Source organism: Cetorhinus maximus, chromosome 8 (assembly GCF_964194155.1).
Source record: "Cetorhinus maximus chromosome 8, sCetMax3.hap1.1, whole genome shotgun sequence".
Classification (NCBI taxonomy): Eukaryota; Metazoa; Chordata; class Chondrichthyes; order Lamniformes; family Cetorhinidae; genus Cetorhinus; species Cetorhinus maximus.
The window spans coordinates 75,754,412-75,777,464 of record NC_135886.1 but is presented as its reverse complement, the minus strand read 5'-3'; the positions used below and the strand labels follow the sequence as shown (position 1 = coordinate 75,777,464).

Sequence of the window (23,053 nt, the reverse complement as noted above, 5' to 3'; positions counted from 1 at the left end):
ATGTGCTTAAGTATTTCCTTCAGCAGGTGCTGCCTTGCCCCCCCATCCCTCCAGCCCTTGCCTGAATCACACTGGAGTCCTTGCCCCGGCACCGCACTGAATGCCAGCTGGGAAAAAACAACTTTCCTGTGCCTCCCGTGAATGTGCGGCACCTCTTCCTTGATGTCCAATGGGTGATGCTCACGAGCACTGCACAATGTTATATGCACTCACCTCCGAATTCCCCTCAGGGCTATCCTGAATGATCTTCACAAGGGGATGTGGAAAGGATGTTTCCTCTTGTGGGTGAGTCCAGAATTAGGGGGCACTGATTTAAAATTAGGGGTCGCCCTTTTAGGACAGAGATGAGGAGAATTTTTTTTCTCTCAGAGGGTTGTGCGGCTTTGGAATTCTGCCTCAGAAGGTGGTGGAGGCGGGGTCGTTGAATATTTTTAATATTTTTAAGATCGATGTAGATAGATTTTTGTTCAGCAAAGGGAATCAAAGCTTATTGGGGGTGCATGGGAAAATGGAACTCGAAACACAAACAGATCAGCCATGATCTTATTAAATGGTGGAGCAGGGTCAAGGGGCCTACTTCTGCTCCTAATTCATATGTTCATTTGTTTGTATGTTCATATGTTCCAGGCAGTGAAGCTTCAGTATCTCATATCTCAGTCCCCTGACACCAGGGATCAGCCTTGTGGCTATCTCCAATGCTGCCGTGAGTGTTTGAATGTCTCCCTGTGGTCTCAGAAATATAGAGAGGTTACAACAGGGAAAGAGGTCTTTCAGTCCAACCCCGCCATGTTGGTGTTTACCCTCCACACAAACATATGGTTCTAATCGCATTTACCCCCCCTATTCCCCTATCCCTTCAAGCCTTTCTTGTTCATCCATCTATCCAACAGAACCTTGAAAATTGGCATTGGCACTTAGCCAATAACCCTGGAAGTCACTTTATAAAGAGGTTTCCCCTGCCCTGGGTCCTAAACATCATATATTAAATCTTTATCGATGGCCTCTCATTCTAATTACTCGGTTCCATCTTTTCATAATTTTAAACACTTACATCACCTTGTAATCTGTGTTGTTCAAATGTGTAGGATCTGAATCCCCTACAACTGGATTTTTATTAAATATAAAGCCCCTAAAAAACTTCACTTCATGGACATAAACACTGCAAAACAAACAGGCCAAACCTCAACACAGTGAGGCAGGCTGTACAGCCTGGGGTTAATCTTCAAAGTTTGTCAATACAGAAAACGAGTCGATACTATGTAAAGACACTGGGACATTATCTCAAAGACACAAAGCAGGTGCCATCAGACAATCGAATTAAAGAAAGTAGGAGACCATCCTAGCAGATGGCCCCAGACAACAGCCTTTGCACAAACAAACATCGACAATAGCTAAGGAGAAATGGACTTTATCACATGCACATCAACTTGGGAGACAGGGACAGCACACCTGGGTGGGGCCCATTGTTTCGGTCGAGGAAACAACATCGTGATGAATGGGTTTGTCTGGACCAAGGCATGAACCGGACTAAAGAGATTAAAAGGGTGCTAAGCACCTACCATCCAATCAGAACATCTCCAGGAAATATGCTTTGATTGTGTCGATAAAGTTTGTAATAAAAGGGCCAAGACTGTAGGGTCTGGCACTGCAGTCACCAAGGAGGATCAGGAATGGTCAACCTGATTTACGGACCTACAGACGTCTTCAGCAACCCTGCAGACGGAGCGCAGCGTAGATACACCTGGTCGCGGCCAGACGGGTCCATTCGTTCCAGGATAGACTTCCTGTTTGTGTCCCGTGCATTCACAGTCAGATCCACCGACGTCAAGCCGGTGTTCTTCTCTGACCACTGCCTCCTACTGGCGGACTGCCACTTGGAGGAAGACCTGAGGGTGGGCAGGGGGGCATGGAAGCTAAATGTGCAACTGCTGACCCCAGAGAACATTGAGGAGCTCAAGAGGGATTACAAAGGTTGGAGAACCGTGAAACCCCTCTTTGAGTCCCTGACACACTGGTGGGAAGTGATCAAGGGAAGCATCAAGAGGTTTTTCATCCGCAAAGGCACCCAGAAAGCTAGAAAGGAACAGAGGGAAATGTCCCGACTCCAGGAAAAGATGCAGAATCTGCTCCGGCTGCAGTCGATGGGGGTCGATGTCAAGGAGGAGCTCCAAGAGGTGAAGGGCCAGCAAGCCTCGCACTTTGCCTCGGAGGCCTCCAAGATCATCTTCCGTTCCAGAGTCCGCTCCGTGGAGCAGGATGAGACGTGCTCACGTTTCTTCTTCCAAAAGGTACACAGAGAGCGCTCTGTGATCAGCAGCCTGAAGGAAGAAGACGGCTCAGTAAAGTCATCACGGTCCGACATTCTGAGGATCAGCAAATCCTTTTATGCCGGTCTGTATGACGTGAAGCCCACGGACAGCACGGCCTCCCAGTCCTTCCTGTCCTCTATCACGGAGGTCTTAGACCACAGTACGCGGGAGAGCCTAGACAAACCGCTAACTCCTGACGAACTGACTAAGGCCCTCGAGTCCTTCGAGAAGAGTAAAACCCCCGGAAGCGACGGCCTGCCGGCGGAGTTGTATTCGGCTCTGTGGGACTTGATCGGCCCAGACCTGCTAGAAGTGTACGAGAGTATGCTCCTGGCCGGCAGCATGTCAGAATCCATGAGGAAAGGCATCATCACCCTCATCTACAAGCACAAGGGGGAAAGGGAGGAAATTAGAAATTGGCGACCCATTTCACTGTTGAATGTGGACTATAAGATTCTGTCCAAGGTCATCGCCAACCGGGTCAAATCCGCTCTGGAATTGGTGATTCACCCTGACCAGACCTGCTCTGTGCCAGGCAGGAAGATCTCTGACAGCCTGGCGCTGCTCAGGGATACGATTGCCTATGTACAGGACAGGGGTGTGGATACCTGCCTCATCAGCTTGGATCAGGAGAAGGCCTTTGACAGAATATCGCACACCTACATGGGGGATGTGCTCTCCAAAATGGGCTTTGGGGAGGGAATTCGAAATTGGATCCAACTGCTCTACACTAACATCAGTAGCGCAGTCTCAATCAATGGGTGGGAAACAGATAGCTTTCCGATTAAATCTGGAGTCAGGCAGGGCTGTCCTCTCTCGCCTGTCCTTTTCGTGTGCTGCATAGAACCCTTTGCCGAGTCCATCAGGAAGGATCCGGGCATAAGAGGAGTGACGATCCCAGGCAGTGGAGGCACTCAGGTAAAAGCCTCCCTGTACATGGACGACGTCGCCGTTTTCTGCTCGGATCCGCTGTCGGTGCGCAGACTGATGCACGTCTGCGACCAGTTCGAACTGGCCTCGGGAGCCAAGGTAAATCGTGGGAAGAGCGAGGCCATGTTCTTTGGGAACTGGGCTGACCGATCCTTTGTCCCCTTCACTGTCAGGGCTGACGGCCTGAAGGTGCTGGGGATATGGTTAGGAGGGACCGGGGCATGCGTTAGAAACTGGAAGGAGCGAGTGGCTATGGTGAAAAGGAAACTGGGCATGTGGGAGCGACGCTCCCTCTCCATTGCGGGTAAGAACCTGGTCATCAGGTGTGAGGTACTCTCGCTGTTGCTGTACGTGGCGCAGGTCTGGCCCATTCCACACTCCTGCGCGATGGCGATCACTCGAGCCATCTTCCGCTTTATCTGGAGGTCGAAAATGGATCGTGTCTGCAGGGACGCGATGTACAAGCCTCTAGATAAAGGGGGAAAAAACGTGCCCAACATCGCCCTCATACTGATGGCCACCTTTGTGTGTGGCTGCATCAAGCGGTGCGTAGACCCTCAGTACGCAAACACCAAGTGTCACTACGTGCTGAGGTTCTACCTGTCCCCGGTGTTGCGAAGGATGGGTCTGGCCACGCTGCCGCGGAACGCTCCAAGTAGTTGGACCGTGCCGTACCACCTGTCCCTGGTGGAAAAATTTATGCAGAAAAACACCTTTGACCACAAGTCCATCAGGCAGTGGTCAGCACGTAACGTCCTAGAGGCCCTGAGGGATAAGGAGAGGGTGGACCCTGTGGGATGGTTCCCCGAGCAGACTGTCAAAGTCATTTGGCAGAATGCCTCATCGCCAGAACTTTCCAACAAGCACCAAGACGTAGCTTGGCTGGTGGTGAGAAAGGCCCTCCCCGTCAGATCCTTCCTACACGCCAGGAGTCTCACCCCCTCTGCACGATGCCCTCGAGGTGGCTGTGGTGGGGAAGAGACCGTTGTTCACCTCCTTGTGGATTGTGCCTTTGCAAAGAAAGTCTGGAGAGAGATGCAGTGGTTGCTGTCGAGGTTCATCCCGAGCAGTTCTGTGACACAGGACTCTGTGCTCTACGGGCTGTTCCCAGGGACACACACCGAGACAAACATCGACTGCAGCTGGAGGATCATCAACTCGGTGAAAGACGCGCTTTGGTCTGCCCGAAACTTGTTGGTCTTCCAGCACAAAGAGTTGTCCCCGACCGATTGTTGCGGACTGGCACAATCCAAAGTCCAGGACTACGTGCTGAGGGACGCACTAAAGCTTGGGGCAGCTGCCGTAAAGGCGCAATGGGGAAGGGTCGCTGTCTAAGACCTTTCTACCACAGCGCACCGAGAGACTGGGAACTGTTTAGAGCCCCTCGGGCTGTACAGATCAAAATGAAAGGCTGTAAATGATTGTAATATTGTTTGTACTGATGCACCTGGTGATACATTTTGTAAAAGTTTAACCTGGATTGTACCCTTGTAATGTTGTTTTTGAAATGGTTTTGAATGTGATTGAAAATTTTTTATGAATAAAGTATATTTTTACAATAAAAAAAAAAAAGATTTACGGACCTACAGCTCGCACCGGAACGACCAACCGGGTGGGGAGTTGTAAGTATCAGCCAGATCCGAAGGGTATTTGGGCTGAGGCTTAAGGATAATTTTAAGGGCAGCAACTAAATCCTGAGGTGGTTTGAGTTGGGCAGAGTAAGCCTTGGGACAGAAATGTGGGGTTTTGCCTGTGGGTTTTCCTTTTCAGTAGAGGCTTTTATTAGTAAGTCATGGTTTTGAGTGCTGCGTGGCGTTATTACGCTAGCTCAGAGGTCTTGTATTAGGGCATTTGGAGTGTTATGTTATTAAACAAGTTTGTGGCCAAACCTAAAACCCTGTGCCCGTATAAGTTTGTCCTTTCTAAAATCCTAAAGTCAAGAACTAACAGTAAGGGTGAACCAGCTCACAAAGAACCTTTTTTACATATCTGGCAACCGCAACAGGACTGTAAGGTTAAAGTCAAATTATGGACGGGGCCAAGGGCAAGAAACCCTCAATGGAGGATAGGGTATCCAAGTATGTAGGAGGTAAATTGAACTTTTCTGCATCGTGGGTGCAGGAGCTGATGAGTGCTAACTGCCCAGAGGAGAAGGCAACAGAGCGGGCAGGTAGTAGCTCACACAAGAAATCAAAAGGAAAAGTAGTTTGGCTAGTCTGTATGCAGAGGCAAATCCAAATTCTAACAAATGAAAAATGGGACTTTTTTTTTTACTCTTTCTTCACATTTGTATGGTGCAGTATTCCATTGAATATATATCGTACTTTCTCTCAATAGTATATAGCCCAATATCTAACTAGGGTCTTATTAATGGTTTATATCAGGCCATTATTAATCTGTGGATTTTATATTCTATACCTCTTCTGATAAAACCTAGAACTGGCATTTTTCAAGTTGAGGTCTAACTAAAGCATTCCACCTTGATCATGACTTCTTTCAGCTTATACCTGCTGCTTTAATAAGGTGGTTCAATAGTCTATTGATGGTATTGATGCTGCTCTGCATTAGTTGGACATGTTCATCATTGAGCTGACTCAAACTCCGAGGTCTTTTTACATTTAATCCTTTCCAATGCAATGCCATTCAGGCAACTGTATTTGTCTAAATCATATTTTTAGTATTAAAGCCATGACAGTGTCTTGTGCAGTTACTCAAAAAACACTTCTTGTGGTCAGAGACTTGTGGCTTTACAAACTAAAGGCCCCTTTGGGAACCTAATCCAGCATTCTAATAGATATGTAATAGAAAGGACACATTAAACTGAAGAATTTACACTGATATAAAACATATGTCTTAGCTTGGCTCCAGTATGAAGACTCCTGATCACTATATGACATTATGGTGCTGAGCTTACCCCTGTATCTCATTATTTTCTGCTATGAATCCAACCACATTAGATGAGTACAGTTGTGACAGTAGCTAGAGTTTTGGAGGACAATGGAGCCTCATTGCCAATTTACAAGTGTAAACTGGCAGGTGTCAGTGAGGCGGCACTATTTTGGCCTCGCCCTCAGTGCTGTTGCTATTATGTTGTCAGTGTTGTCAAAGTTCACAATTAAACAGGAGCCTGAAAGAGCGGAGCATCTGGTGTGGTTGTGCCTAAAATGCTGATGTTTCCTTTGCTACTGAAGAAAATCCTCTGAAATTTGAACACCTCAAATTTCCACACAGAAGTAATTTTTTAAAAAATCACTAGGCAGAATTTTTGGGTGGGCTAGTGGCCAAGGTCGGCAAGCCTAGGAGCAGCCGGGAACGGACCACCGACAGCGATCGGCCCCCGACGGCAATTTCACGCTGGCTGGCCAATTAACAGCCAGCCAGCATGAAAGGCACACTGAAAGGCTCAGCGCTGCCGGGGTGGAGGCGGGAGGAGGGCGAGCGCTGAAGTCAGCGCAGGCGTGGGGAAGCGCAGAAGGTAAGCTCTCTGAAGGTAGAGAGCTGCCTCAGGGAGCTGAAGAATTTAAAATCAATAAAAACAAAATTCAAAATTGGGAAAAAATATCCTCGCATCAGAATAAGACATCTCAACATACAGATGATGATGATTTTTTCGAAACATTTGAATCTTTTTTTAATTGATCACGGAGACCTCATCCTGCCCATGGATGAGGTCTCCTCAAAAATGCAAAGGCCGCCTGGCCGATTTGCCCACCCATCAACTGTAAGTTTGGATGAGCAGCAAAAAATTGCTACTTTTAATGGCCTCAAAAGACCTCTTAATTGTCGGCGGGCGCACTGCCAACTCTAGCGCATGCCCGCCGACCAAAATATCACGCGAGTGCATGATGACATTGGGACAGTCATGCTATTTCACGTTCGAGCGTGTTGGGTGTGCGCCTGCATGCTGAGTGGAAAACTCTACCCATTGATTTACTTTGGTAATCATCTCTCTTTTTTCTCGAAGGCAAAGTCCTGCTACACCTTTCTCAAATGTAGCTTATCTGGTCTCCATCTGTTAATAATAATGATAATATATTGGGAATTTTTTTTAGGTTTTCTGCTTCTAGCAAATCTTAAAAGCTTTTTTTAAGAATATGTTTATGATTTCAATTGGAATAGTGTATGAGAGGTTAGAGGAGAGGTTAGAGAGGTTCTCAGTAAGTCTGTAGCAATTAATGGGATGGTGGTGTCATGGTAATGTTACCATAATCATGATCCAAAGACCCAAGCTAATGATTTGGGGACATAGGTTCAAATCCTGTCATGGAAGATGTGGGATTTAAATTCAATTCATTAATAAATCCAGAATTAAAAGCTAGTCTCAGTAATGATGACCATGAAACTATTGGCTTGCCATAAAAACACATCTGGTTTGCTAATGAATCTGGAATTAAAAGCTAGTCTCAGTAATGATGACCATGAAACTGTTGGCTTGCCGTAAAAACACATCTGGTTCACTAATGCCCTTTAGGGATAGATATTTGTCGGTCCTTACCTGGTCTTGCCTGCATGCGGCCGACATGTGACTCAGACCACATAATGTGGTTGTCTTTTAACTGTCCTCTGAAATGGCCTAGCAAGCTACTCAGTTGTTCCAAACTACTACAGAAAAGTAAAAAAGGAATAAAACCAGATGGACCAGCATCGATCTAGGCAATGGAAATGACAATGGCACACCCAGCCCTGTTGACCCTGCAAAGTACTCCTTTTGGACACCTGAGGCTTGCGCCAAAATTGGAGGAACTGTCCCACAAATTAGTAAAGCAACAGCCCTACAGTATTACTCACATAATCATACCGTACAGCCAATGTCCCAGACACCACCTTCACCATCCCTGGGTATGTCCGTACACAGGCAGGGCAGATCCACCAGGGGTGGTAGTAAAGTGGTATACCGTCAGCGGGGAATTGCCCTGGGAGAGCTCAACAGCAACTCTGGAGCCCATGAAGTCCCATGGCATCAGGTCAAATATGGGCAAGAAAACCTCTTGCAGATTACCACCTGCTGCCCTCCCTCAGCTGATGGATCAGCATTCCTCCATGTTCAACACTACTTGGAAGAAGCACTGAAGGTGGCAAAAGCACAGAATTTACTCTGGGTGGGGGGACTTCAATGTCTATCACCAAGAGTGACTCAGTAGTACCACTAATGAAAAAGCTGGCTGAGTCCTAGGACATATCTGCCAGACTGAGCCTGTGGCAGCTGCTGAGGAAACAAGAGGTCAAAACCTACTTGATCTCATCCTCACCAATCTACCTGTCACAAGTGCATCCGTCCATGACAGTATTGCCTCTGTTTCAGCTGAGCTGGCATCACAGACTAATATCCACATTCCATCAACCTATTTATTACGAATGTGGTTAACATGATAATGACCAGATAATCTGTTTTTATGATGTTGAGGGATAGATATTGAAAGATAAATATTGGTAGGAGTGACCACCTTCTGGAGACAAAGTCCCATCTTCACACTGAGAATACCATCCATCGTGTTGTGTGGCACTACACTGTGCTGAATGGGGTAGATTGAGAACAGATCCAGCAGCTCAAAACTGGGCACCCATTAGGCATTGTCAGCCATGAACAGTAGCAGAATTGTATTAAACCATAATCTCTTGGCCCGGCATAACCTCCACTCTACCATTACCATCAAGCCAGGAGGTCAACTCTGGTTCAATGAGACATGCAGAAGAGCATGCCGGGAGCAGCACTGGGCATACTTAAAAATGAGATGCCAAGATGGTGAAGCTACAACACAGGGCTACTTGCATGCCAAAGAGCAGAAGTAGCATGCAATCGAAAGAGCCAAGCGGTCCCTCATCCAACGGATCAGATCAAAGCTCTGCGGTCCTGTCGCATTAAGTCATGAATGGTGGTGGACAATTGAATAGCTAACCGGAGGAGGAGGCTCCACAAACATTCCCATCCTCAATGATGGAGGAGCCCAGCAAATCAGTGCAAAAGACAAAGCTGAAGCACTTGTCACTACCTTCAGCCAGAAGTGCTGAGTGGATGATCCATCTCGGCCTCCTCCTGAGGTTCTCAGCATCACAGATTCCAGAATTCAGCCAATTCAACTCACTTCACATGATATCAAGAAATGGCTGAATGAACTAGAAATAGCGAAGCCCGCCATAGGAAAAATTCTCCCCAATGTTTTAATGAGACTGGTTGGCTCACAAAGTGACAAAGGTCTGGGTGGGTTGTTGAGAAATCTATGGAATCTGCTTTGGTCACAGTTCACCTATTAATTCACATGTATCTCATGCTTACCCTGAATATTCGAGTATAAGATAGATATTGTAAATTGTTTTATCATTCTGAATTTGTAAATGTCTGTAAAGGAATTGCTGGGGGTGAAGGAATTGTGAATATTTGAATCATCTTCTTGTGTTTGTAGTGAGATTTTTCCAACCTCTTTATCTGATATAATATAGTTCTTTTTTTCTTGTTTAATCAATATTTTATTCTTTGTGTTAAAAGTTCATCAGCAGACTCATGTGAATTTGTTTAGTAACTTTCCCCCATGGTTTCTAAAAAATAGAAGTTAGGATCTATCAAGCCAGGCTTCACTCTGGGATCTGACTTGTCCAGTATTAACATCAGCTGGGATCAAAACAATACTTGAGCTCCAGAACTAGCATATAACAATTATTACAAAACTGACCACTGATTTTTATGGGCTAGTGTGACAGTAGTCGATGCCTTACCTCAAATTTGTATTTTAAATACAGCTTTGGTATCTGGCTTCCATCATTAGACTGACATAAGGCCAGCATAAAAACTCATTGTTTTTAGCAAACCACAAATTAGAAAGTGGATCAGTATAGATACAAGTGTAGGTTTCTCCACCTATCACCTATGTGTAATATGAGTTGAAATGCTTTATGATCTACTTACGAGCAAATATGTTATACCATAGTTTTATTTATTGACCGCTCCAATAAGCAGTACTTTAAATAATGTGCTGGTAACTGTAGTATAATTTCTCCAGATACATTGCTAAACAGAATACATCTCTATTCTGCTTCCCTTTCATTTCATTTGGTAGCTCTTCCAATGTCAGACTATTTATTATCTTGTATTTGACAAATAGACAACAAGCCGCAATCAACCAGACAATGTTTGCTCATCTACTAGTACGTGAAGGATGACCATTTAACAGAGGGACAGGAGGATTACTAGTGCCTATAGAACGCCAAAACAAGTCAACAGCTCCAGGAGATGAGAGGAGGGAATTAGAGGGAAAATAATATAAATATTATAAAATATTAGAAAGTCTGTCCTCTAATTAAAAATGGAATAGTCACAAGTATCAATTTGTGAGTAATTTATCTTCATATGTTCCCAAGATTCTCATAAAATAAATGCAAAAACATTAATTTTGATTTCACTTATGTAACAAGCAGAACATTGTGACTAGTATTAAAATAATTTGACTTGATTAAGCAATTGAAAAAGTCAGTGATGATAATACAGATGTGTGTCTATAAATGAGCAGCTTACCTTTATAATCTATGTAGTAACTGCTTCCTGTATATTGAACACTGTAATCAATATCATGGCTTCCAGCATAAGAATACCCTGACCCTAGAAATCAAAGAACAATGTGGTAACACACTTATATGTCTCATTCAACTCTTGTTTCCATAGTGTTCAATTCTCAGCAATATTCTATTGCATTAGGGCTTGTCCAATTGGACTTATTTTGTTTGGACAGGGGACTGGCCAATCAGGGCACTGAAAGGCGAACCAACCAGGGCAGCAAAAAGCTGTCTGATTGAGAACCAGTTTATTTTGGGGGAAAAGAATTCACCCCCAGTGCTCCAGGACATTAAATCTGGATGCTGGTGAGAAGGATTTCTGTACATGCGGGAGTGTCCTGGCGTAGGCACTTAACAGTCAGCAAGTGGGTGGCATTCCGATTCGAAGGGTGCAGCCAAAAGGCTTTCTTTTAGGTTTGCCAACAGTAAATAGAGTGCAAAGTAAAGTGGAGGGGAAAGGAAGTGACGCTGATGCTGTCTGAAAGGGTGTACAGTTGACAGAACCCTCTGATATGGTTCCTGTAAAGAGGGAAAAGCTGCAAATTGGGATATTTCAACTATTTTGGGCAAATTGTCGGGGCACCAGGACTTTCAGTGAAAAACTGGGACTGTCCTGGCAAAAACATTGGGTCACCATAGAAATGCAGCAGCCAATTTACACACAGCAAGCTTCCACATAAATAAATAATCTGTTCTGTGTTGTTGATTGAGGGATAAATATTGGCCAACACAATGGGGATAGTTCCACTGCTCTCTTTTGAAATAATGCCATGGGATCTTTTACACCCACTCAAGATGGAGCCCCAGTTTAACGTCTCCATTGAATGACAGAACCTCTGACAGTGCAGCACTTCATCAGTGTTGCACTGGAGTGTCAGTCTTAATTTTTGTCCTCCAACCCTGGAATGGGACTTAAAGCCAGGACCTTCTGATTCAGAGGCAAGAATGTTTCCAACTGAGCCATGGCTGACAACAGATTGAAGTGGTACTTTAATATCCGAGAGCTCCAAATGCTGGAGATAAATTATCCACTTACATAATGAAATCCTCCCCACACACCTACAGGATAATAGAACATGACACATGCAAATTTGTACATGTGCAGATGGCTGGAAGTTAAACTTGAGTGGGAAGGTCCACAAGGTCACCAGGAAAGTGCGGAGGTCAAAATAACCAGGCTGCATGCTCAGTCACCCCTTCCACAACCATGGCCAGAGAAACATAGCAGCCAGCATCACCAGTAGTAGCTTTGGTTCCTGGCACCTTGTGAGGCTGTAGCACCTATCTTATTTACAACACTGCTGCCAATGTCAAAGCTTGTCAGCAAAAGCACTGTAATGTAAAGAGGTCATTGTGGCAAAACATTTTTGAAAAATACGCACAGTTCTTTTGTCTATTTGTAACTTTCATAGCAACAGCTCCAGTAACAAATTCCAAATCGGTAACTCCTGCCACTTAATTGAGAGGACAGCAGCCCTCAAGATACGCATACCTCTTCCATCAACTCCACCCATAAGTACTAAAAAAAAAAGTGGCATGTTTGGAACAGATGGCATCGTAGTCCCGTGAGAAATGTGGATCTATGAACATGCCATCAGATTAAGTGCCTTTTATTGCGCAAGATAAAATGTTTAGGCTGTCTCATTGCATTCTTCTGTGTCCAAGTTTCCATATTAGCAGTGGGGATCCAGCTGGCCTAAAGACTGGCACCTGAGGACAAATCCAAATGGGGCACAATGGCACATGGAGCCCTCTCTCCTGTGATCAAATATAAAGAAGAGGGCAAGTATAGAAGAGTTTTATGAAGACAACCTTTCAACGTAAACAGATTTCATTCATTTATAGTCAGACTTAATTTTGCATTAAAATTGGGGCCTGCTTTGAAATATCTGACACCAATCCCTGAGAGAAAGGTTCTTCTGTTTGCAATGTACCAAAATTGGAAATAAATTATTTCTAAAATATTTACTATTTTACTACAATTAATACGCAAAGAAAGTTCTACCCCTTCCCCACTCACTCAGTATGTTTCAATGGCCAGGATTTCATTGACATTTTTAATTTTTTTTTGTACCTGTTCATGACATTTTAATATCCATGTACCTGGATCTGGGGGTCTCTTTGGACCTCCACTGTTTGTAGTTTTTCACCATTTAGAAAGTATCCTGTTCTAACCTTTTTAGATCCAAAATGAATGACATCACATTTGCCTACATTGAAATCCACAAAGCCTTTTTGGGATTTTATGTTTCCACCTCCACTGCTTACAATGTCGCCTACCTTTGTATCATCAGAAAATTTGCAAATGTGACTTTCTACCCCATCATTTAAGTCATTAATGATTATAGTGAATAGTTGAGGCCCAGCACAGACCTTTGCAGGACATCAAATCACGTCGTGACAATTAGAGTACCTACTCATTATCCCTACTCCGCCTTCTGCTGGAAATCTGAAAAACAGGAAATACTGAAGATACACAGCAAATCGTGCAACATCAGAAAAAGGTTAATGTTTCTGAGGTGACCCACAACCAAACATGACCTATTTCATTTATTTTATGTTCCAATGGGTGAATAAAATTGTTCATTCTCTAATACAGGGCTCCAGTTACTGATTTTTATTGCTTTGTTGAGTCCACTTCAACCACTACAGATGATGGAATGTTTCAGATGTGTTAGGTCATGCCCTTTCAGAATGAAATACATCATTATATTCAATAATGAAAGAGGGATGTCAGAGTTCTTATTTAATGAACCTGTTTTTAACAGTTCTCTGCTGAGTATTTTTACAGTAACACAGCCAGCTATCCTTCTCTCTCAGGCAAAATAGTCAGGAAACTTTGCCTCAAGTAATTTTCCAGCTGTAATGGGTGAAGCAATGTTGTGGAAAGAACATATTCACGAAAAACTATAAAAAATTAATTTTTCAGCAGCATTTTGATTGATGTACTCACCATAAACCTTTGATTCTGGATTTTAGAATTAGCAAAATGGAAGCTGGTTCAACAGGATAAAAATCAAACACTCAGTTCAAAAACAGAAATCATACTCCCATCCCAGAGTCTCTGCTCCGCCACCCTCTGTAATTCTCCAATTTGCCACCTTCCATAATATTCTGTTCCCAAATTTTCCTTGAGTCTACACTCCATGATGTTCTCTCCTTGTTTCAATGATAGTTTTCCCTCAATCTATAAAGTGTTTATTTATAGAAAACAGAATAGAATAAAACTTATCAGGAGTCATTAAGGAGGAAAGATCAATAGGTTTAGGAGGCAAGCAAGCGTCTATCTGGAGAGAAAGGGTAAGAATGTGGTCAGATAAGGCTGGCAGTACATGTAGAAATTCTCAAGTGGTGTAGTGTAATGGGTTAATAGAATAGCAAAGGTAATGAATGATGTAGACCATGATGTGACAGTGACATCAGTAGACATGTGCCAGATACTGGGAGGGAGGATGGAACAGTCTGTATTCATACCTACTCTGTAACCGATTTTATATATAGTGTTAACAAACCAGTTGGAAAAAACTACCAAAGACTACAGTCTCTGGATATGAGGGGCCACGCAACCAGCAACCACAGCACCAGTATATGAAACATGGGACAGAATTGTCCCAGATTTGCACTAAGTGCGGTAGTGGGTGGGAAAAAGGACTTACCCTCTAGCAGCAATGCCCGTTTTCATGCTATGTCATCCCAATCCCACCTCATTAATTATGCATTCCTGAGAAACATGCTGTTTCGCTGGCAGGCAGCCTCTGATTCACCCGCCACACCATCACCTCACTGCTTCCTCACACCGGGTGCCAAATTTAAAGTGTAGCCATGTGCGCACCTCTCAGTGCTTCCAGCCCAGGACTGCTGCACATGGTCCCGAAAGGCAAGAAGACTGCAGCCCCCCAATTCAGTAACGCATCCCTGGGATGCCTTCTGGACACCATTGGAGCCGGCCGTGATGTCCTCTACCCCTGCTCTGGCAGCAGGAAGTCCATCAGTGACATCACTCCGGCTTGGGATGCGATGGCAGTGGTGGTCAGTGCCAACGCTGCACAGAGACATTTGCCATCCAGTGCAGAAAGACAATGAATGATCTCATCCGTGCCTCCAGGGTGAGGCAACCATCTCATCACTCTAAACTCACACACTCACAAGGCCATCACCCTTCACTGGCATCTCACTCACTGACAGCTCAAGGAACATCAACACTCACTCTCTCATATGCAATCTCACATCTCCATCTGGACTTATCTCCTCTGCAGACTGCCTTCTCAGCCCTCACCCTCTTGATGCCACTTGCACAGATCAACATTTGTCCCCACACACACCCTGGGATATCCACCTTCCCCAGTACAGCCCTCGCCCTGCAGTCTCCTCCTTGCCTCAGACCACTTCATCCCCTTCCCTAAGCAAGCCCTAGATCTGCAGCCATTAAGAAACCACCCCTGTCTGAAGCTGGTCTGGGAGGTAGAGACCTGCCCGTGAGCCCCCGTAAAAGTGATGTGGTGCTGTCTGCGAAGCCTGGCGCTGATGACCACACGTGCTGCCAAAAGCACGCTAGGCAAACAAACCTCGAGGTCCTGAGTGAAGTGCAGCTCACCAGGTGCGCGGCGCTTAAGTTCAGTTGTGAGTGCTCGGATGATCCAGTATGGTTGGGGGGTGATTCCAGCGAGCTGGGCTTACAATGATATGCAGATGTATTACAATGAAGTTCCCGACGTGCGGCAGCAGGAAAAGAGGCCCACCATTGACGGGCAGAGTGGACAGTTGCAAACGTGTTTCATGACGGTGTGAAACTGATTTTTGGCCTTCCTGCTATATTGTCCACTCATGCCTGCCATGACAGCCAACATCAGTGGGCATGGAAAATTCTGCCCATGGTAGCAACATTAGTGACACCAATCTATCAAAGGGTTGGTGCCATGGGTGGGGCTACAGCGAAAAAGTGCAAGAAAACGGAACTAAGAAAGAGGCAAACTGGAGGATCAGTAGCAATACCAGCATCAGTCAAGCAGTCACTGCTACTTCAGCAGCCATTCGAAAACTTCGAGGGCCCACTGGGAGGCCAGAGTTGGGAGTTTTGGAAGAAATGTTTCCTCAGACAACGAGTGGCATCAGGATCACACATCAAAGAGCAACAGCACCAGGTTAGTTTATTCCGCTATGCCATAAGATTAGTTGCCGACGATTTCCACTTAAGATGGGGTAGAAGAGGCCTCCACAGACTTCGAGACTGTTCTAAAAGCCTTTGACACATATCTTAGTCTACCAGGGAACAAGCGGTTCAATACACGAGGATGCCCAAACTCAGAGAGATAAATTGGGCCATAATCTGTAGTGACACCAAGGCTGTGGATGATTCTGTTAGCTGGCCCAAGGGTGGAGGCCCCACCCACTCAAAAGTCCACCAAAATAGGCGAAAGGGCAAGAAACCCCACAGCAGCCATCTTGAGATTCTTACGCTGCGGCGCAAAGAAACAGCACAGATGGCAAGATTGCCCAACAGGGGGCGCAGAATGTTTCCAGCGCAGGAAGACTGGACATTTTAAGTACTTCTGCAATTCCAACAACATTAATAGAAGAAGAAGACAAGGGAATATTTATGAAATGCACATCATCCAAGAAATTGGAAATGATGACAGAGACAAAATTACAGAGTTTCCAGGGGAAGTAAATGGTCCTAATCAGGGCTTTTGGTCAGTTACAGTGCAAGTTAAAGGCTTTGACACTGACTTTAAAATTGACACTAGAGCTGGTGTTACAATACTACCCTATCATTTGGACTGGCTTCAGTCAATACCCCTCTATCCATCAGATGTTAAATTGCAAGGTCCAGATGGCACAAATATTCCAATAAAGAGTCAGCTAATTACCACTCTTCACTATATCGAGTGACAGATCATTATTCCCTCTGTGTTGTTCACAATCAATGCATCTCCTTATTGAGTGAAGATGTTGGCATATTACTAGGTGTCTAGAAAAACCAGATGATGACCTGCAACTGGAGAACTGGATGTCTTTCATGGAAGAATTTCCAAAGTCATGTGCAGAATCAGTGGATTTTCATCCTACAGCAGCTGATGAGGTTTATTCATTGAGCAGTGATTCATTCTCCATCACAGAGACACCATCCACTGGACCCCAGATGGATATTGAGATTGTGGGTCTCTCAGTTCTTGTCAAAGCTAGACCAGGGGGTGTGGATACAGAAGGCACAGCGACAGACAGTGGCCATCCATAAGAAATTTGGATCTGGGTTGGATCTTTCCAGAAGAAGGTCATGAAAAAGAAGCCATTGTAGCATTGAATGATCTGTTAAAGGATGAGGTCCTGGAGGTTGGTTCGCTATTCAAATCTACAGCTGAACCATATGAAGTGACTGTTGCTTTTTTTTTTGAGGAGTCAGCTGTGTTTACTGCAGCTGAGCAAAATTCAGATCTTTGTCCCACTGAACCCACTAATGCAATGCCTTGTGTATCACTGGTTAACCACGTAGAGTTGTCCAGGGAAAAGAACATGCTTGATTCCATGCTGGAGTCCATATGGACCACACTGCCAGAGAGTTGCTAGAGTCTACATAGGATGAAAGTAAAATTGACGCCCACACTTCAATCTCAGTTGAAAATCTTCTTCCCACTAAAGTTGTCCTTCAACACTGAAGCTGAGGCAGAATCTTCACAGTTTCTACAGCTTCAGAATCCAGTACAGGAAATTCATCTTCATGTCGTCTTAGAGATTCAACCCATTGTAGAAAATAGTGTTGCCTTATCTTCTTGTCCTAAAAAATTCTTCCCATTGTCCACGATGGAGAAGCCTCACATCAAGAAAAGTGTCCACTGCCTGCAGAAGGTGAACACCTTTTCTGAACTATCATCAGGAAATCAACTCTTCTTCATTTCCTGCAATGCTTACAGGAATTTTGTTGTTCTTCTCCAGGTTCATTTGAATCTCAGATCTTCAATACCTTTTTCATCCTCAATGCGCAGTGAATGATACGGTGGTGAGAGTCTTCACTGGAATTGCAGGTCCTTTGTCTTCTCAGGTCTTTCCCCAGTGTGTGTCGAGGGAGCAGAAGATTCCTGAGTGAATCCTAATTCCTTCTCTTCTATTCCTTCTGTCTTCAGTCTTCTCTCTTGGGTCACTCTTTCTTCGAAAAGGTTCCAGAGTCCTTTCTGTTCAGTGGTGCTAAAGTTTACACTCCAATTACCAGCAGTCCTGCAAAGTTACTGTCCAATTTCACTGTTGATGATATCCTCCAAGGAAAAGAGGAATGCCCGCATATCTCCAAGACTTCTTCCCAGAGAGCCAAGGACACTAGGAGGTTGAATCCCTCATAACAGTGAATTGAGGGGGGTCTTGGGGGGGGAAGGGGGGTGGGGGGGGGGGGGGTGGTGGGGGGGTGCAGGGATGATGAAGAGTAGGAGTGGGAGTTGGTAGAATCTGTAGCAGTAAAAGAGAGTTACAGAAATACAATGTGTTAGTTTAAAACAGTGTCAAATTTTGTTTGATAACTTTCCCCACAAAGCACTTTCAGACTTTTACTGCATTAAAAGGTGCTATCCAAATGCAAGTTGTTGTTGTTTTTGTGATGGCACTCCAATGTTTCACTCAACCTGGCCAACATGCGACTCCAGACCCACAGCAATGTGGTTGACTCTTAAATGCCCTCTAAAATGCCCCTAGCAAGCCACTCAGCTGTACCAAACCGCTAAAAAGTCTAAAAGCAATGAAACAAGATGGCCTCTCTAACAGCACAGTGGGTGTACCTACACCATATGAACTGCAGTGGTTCAAGAAGACCGCTCACCATCATCTTCTCAAGGACAATAAATGCCGGCCTAGCCAGCAACGACCACATCCCAAAAATGAATTTTAAAAAATCTCTCAATCATTGCTATGCTGCCAGAATGTCTAAATTACATTAAGTCATGGATGAATCACAGCTTTGTCCTTCTGAAAAACTGGAAGAGCAAAACCACTTTTCAAACACAACATAAGTGCTGATTCCTTAACATTAACTCTATTCTCCTCTACAGGCATATCAGACTGTAAAACCTTAGTGCCCTGTTTGACTTGAAGGTGTCTTAAAGCCCACATTTTCTACATCATCAAGACTGCTTATCTGCACCAACCTGATCCCAACTACCACTCAAACATCAATCTGTGCTTTTATCACCTGCAGATTTGAATTTTCCTATTTGCTGCTTGCTATCTTCCCATCTTCCACATTGTCCAAAATTCAATGGTCTACATTTTCTCTGCATGAAGCCCCACTTGTACATCGCTCCCATTCTCACTGACTAAAGCCAACTTCCTGTTCCACAACACATTGAACATAGCATCTCATCAAAACATCCTTCTCTATTCCGTCACTCCATCCTATCCCAGAAATCTCCTGCAATGATATGTTCTGTTCCCATCCATCCTCATTGGCTTTCTATACATCTGCCACTCTCTCTTCACCCTATCTTTGATGACAGGGTTTTAAGGTGCCTCGGCGCTATTCTCTGGAACTCCTTCCCTCAACTCTTCCAGCTCTGTAATTCTTTAAAATTCTTCTCAATACACATCCTACTGCCTAACTTTCAGTGAGCTTTCCTCACACTTCCACCATGGCATGGAATCCACTCCCTTTGTGTTCCCCTGTGAGTGCTGAGACTTCTTGCCACGTAAAGGTGTCATTGATAACTAGAGGCTATTGATAAAAAGGTTGTTAGAACTATTGATCCTTACCCGTTCCACAAAATCTTTAAACTTTCAACTACATAACTTTAACTGTGTGTCTAAATATATCATATATTAATCCAAGTTAAAATGCTTAAAATCAGTGAATAAAGCCATTGCTGCTTAAAAAATGCTTGATTCACCTACTTAATCTATGAATAGAACAATGTGATGGGTCATTGCTAAGGAATAGTTAGTAAATCTGATCACTTCTGTTTAAATCCGTTCAGCAAATTCAAAATAACAGCTTCTAAACTATTTAACAAATTTGGTTTGTTGATTCAAGATTTTCTGATTTCCTGTTCATATCTGACGTAGGAATCTTCACGGCTTCTTCATCAAGTTATTAAAATAAAAGTTCTTCAATGCATTGACTATGCAGTTCCCTTAGTAACTCAGTGAATAAATGTATGCCAAATATGGTAATAAATGACACAGACCAGGTAATTTCAAGTCTGTGCTGAGTTAGACGATCTTGAACGCTGCATCAGCCTCAGAGTGCCTGAGCTAAGGTAACAAGCAAGGAAATGCCAGGGCTTCTACTCTGGATTGTTCACCAGGAGCCCCTGGTGGAAAGTGTACATCGATATACTCGTGTGAAGACAGGATGAGGCTCATCTTTGATGTTGCTTATGCTAAAATGGCACGGCAATAATCAACAGTACTTATAAACAGTAAAGCCGATCTTGTTGGCAGAGCATGCAGAATATATCTGTGATGAATACGTGACTGTAGAAAAAATGTGTTCTCTCAGTGGGAAATGGTAATCCTGAGGGGGATCATGTATGTTTGGCTATGTTTTTAATTAATGTTACAATTAGAATTTCCACAGAAAATGAAAGCATTTAATCATTTGGCATTGCTATTTTATCGTTTAAGCTATTGCTCTGAGTCTAAATAAATGCAACTGAATTAAATCAGCATCTACTTCCCAACATGAGACGAGACAGGAAGTCTCGACTCATTCCACAAAACAGTAAATATAACGATGCAGAGTTTGCCGCAAACAAGTACTTCAGTCTTCACAACTCAGGAGCCTAACTGCAGAAGGGTCCTCTACCTGATATAATCAAATTCCTAAATCTTCAGAAAATGTAAAGGAACAACTCCAGTTGCACTGTCCATTTGCTGCACACATCAGCAGAGGGCCCAAAATTTGAACTTGCCAGTGCCACTTAAAGCTAGCCAGCATCTATTTAGGGGAGGTGCATTGTGGCTAGAGTTGTTGACAGTCATGCAGGAACTGAATCTGACCTGGCAAACAGTCAAGAATGGCAGATTATGGAAGAGAGGGGGTTTCTAGCTTTTTGGATATTGCACTGGAGATCTTGGTGGAGGAGTTGGAAAGTAGGAGAAATGTCCTGTATCACAGGGCCCAGGAGACATTTACACAAACACACACACACACACACACACACACACAGATGTGGAGACAAGATGCTCAAGGAACTCACTCAAGGAGTCAAAATCAGTTAACTTATCTTCAAATGCCATTTCCCTCCAACTGCACACCAGCCTCAGACACTGTTCAATTCACCCCAACCCCATCACTCACTTCTCTATCAATCAGACTAATACCTGACATTTATATGCTCCACCACAACTTCCCAAACTGCTACAAGCCTTACAGTCACATGTCACAACTTGCAAACAGCTATTCAACCATGACAGCCACATCCCAACACATTGCACCACACTCACTAGCATTCTTCTCCCAGGATAAGGTGGAGCAGTGGCAGATAACAGGCAAGGTCAAATTTCTGCCATGCAAGCTCAGGCTACTTCCAGCATGGGTGTGGATTACAGTGTGCAAAGAGCTTGCAGGATATCACAGTGATCTATCCTCCAACAGATTACTGGAGTTGCTAAGGTACAACAGCAGTGGCTCCACATAGCTTGACTTTGCTGTCCTCTCTCAGATAGACGGTATTCATATTCCCATTCTTACCAATGTTCTTGATGTTGCCTGTTGGCCAGCCAACCAGCCCAGAATGCTGCAACCCATGTCGAGATCATCCTGCAAGGCAGTCTTGTTCCAGTCAGCATTAGCAGCCACTGGAGGGACTGCATAGGAGTGCTAGGACAGGCAAAAGCACATGGAAGATAGGCACTAAGGGAATGCACAAGGGTGAATATTGACTTTTGTATGGAACATGACATGATTTTGTGTATAAATTTGGTTTGGAATGTTTATTCTGGAGTGGCTTTTATTTTTGTATTGTGGCCAATTGAACATTTTGATGGTCAGTAATGGAGGGAAGATAAGTTTTGGGACTTGGCAAAATTTGGGGTGTGGTTTTTCCTGCTCCTCCTCCTCGCCATTTAGTTGGTGACAAGGGCTGTGCCTTCATGATCGCAAGGTCGTTCAGCGGGCAGTAGGCCGCCACAAGTTTTGAGACCCACTCTGCTAAGTACAATTGGGCTCTTCCAGAACTGTCCAGACAGCGAAAGTATTATTTTAGAACATCAATGGTCTGCTCTATCACATCCTCCCGTCGAGAATCAGCCTGTTCAGCCACATGAAGACCCATGGCAGAAACTTGTGACCCTGTGTAGGTGCCATCCTCAAATCAAGGGAAAGCCGATGAAATGTGCTAATCCAGCAAGAGTTTAAAACTAACTGGAATGCTGAAAGTAAGATTCCATTTGCATAAAGCAAACATTGGAGCAGCGTTAATTGACCTGCAAGTTCTTAAGATTCGCCACTCTCAAATCCTTAAACTTGCTAGCTAATTTGCAGATTAATAGTGGCATCATTCACATGTCAGTGTTTTTCAGAAACTTCCAGCCAAAATTTTACAATGGTCAGAAAATTAACTGCAAAATTGTGACATGGATGATAAATTATATCACTCAGTTTCAAGTAACGATAGTTTCAATTAGGACTATAACCCTGTGTGCGCAATAGAGCAAAACAAAATTAGTAATTAATATACTGCTTAGCTGACTTGGATTATAGTTGTAATAGGCTTTGAAAAAGGAACACCATTTTAAGAGCAACCCTTTAAATTTTTGATTACAAATGGAACATCATAAATCCTCCTGACAAAAATTGGCTTTCCCCTTTCCAAGAGAAATTGCTGCCAGGTTTTTTCTTAAATGAAGGCAATATCCCTTTAATTCAACAACCAGCTTCACTGATTCCTTCATAAACATGTTGAGATGAGTGAAGTTTGAATTCACTGTGGAAAGTAGATATCTGATGTTAGCTCCATTACAGCCATTGTTAACTGTCCTCACTGATGGAAAGCAGCAAACTGTGCTAGCTCCAGTCGAAGGGTTATGTATTATTTTTACAAGCCCTCACATGAAAATATTCAATCCCAAATCATTCAGGATAAGCAAATAATAACTTGCCAAGAAATGCACAGGGATGTGTACTGGAACAGGGTGGCTACTCATATCAGATATTCCAGTTATAAACATCTAGAAATATGATATAACCAGTCAAAGCATTTCTAAATCTGACTAGGTTTTACTAGCAAGAATACAGCTTGAGCAAAAACTTGAATATATGACATAGATGAGGCATAGTTGGGGATTTTTGGTCT

The 23,053-nt window shown here is 44.0% G+C and overlaps 1 protein-coding gene across 3 annotated transcripts in view; it reads right to left on the bottom strand.

Annotated features, from left to right (window-relative positions):
* srpx2 (sushi-repeat containing protein X-linked 2) overlaps nucleotides 1-23,053 on the bottom strand; it is a 70,210-nt gene that overhangs the window by 35,519 nt on the left and 11,638 nt on the right. For all 3 annotated transcript variants that reach the window (XR_013577326.1, XM_078547066.1, XM_078547067.1), the window contains exon 2: nucleotides 10,747-10,830. Coding sequence is in view for 2 of the 3 variants with exons in the window: in XM_078547066.1 (XP_078403192.1) it covers nucleotides 10,747-10,830 (84 nt within the window). In the remaining variant the exon portion in view is untranslated. The remainder of the gene's footprint in view (nucleotides 1-10,746; nucleotides 10,831-23,053) is intronic.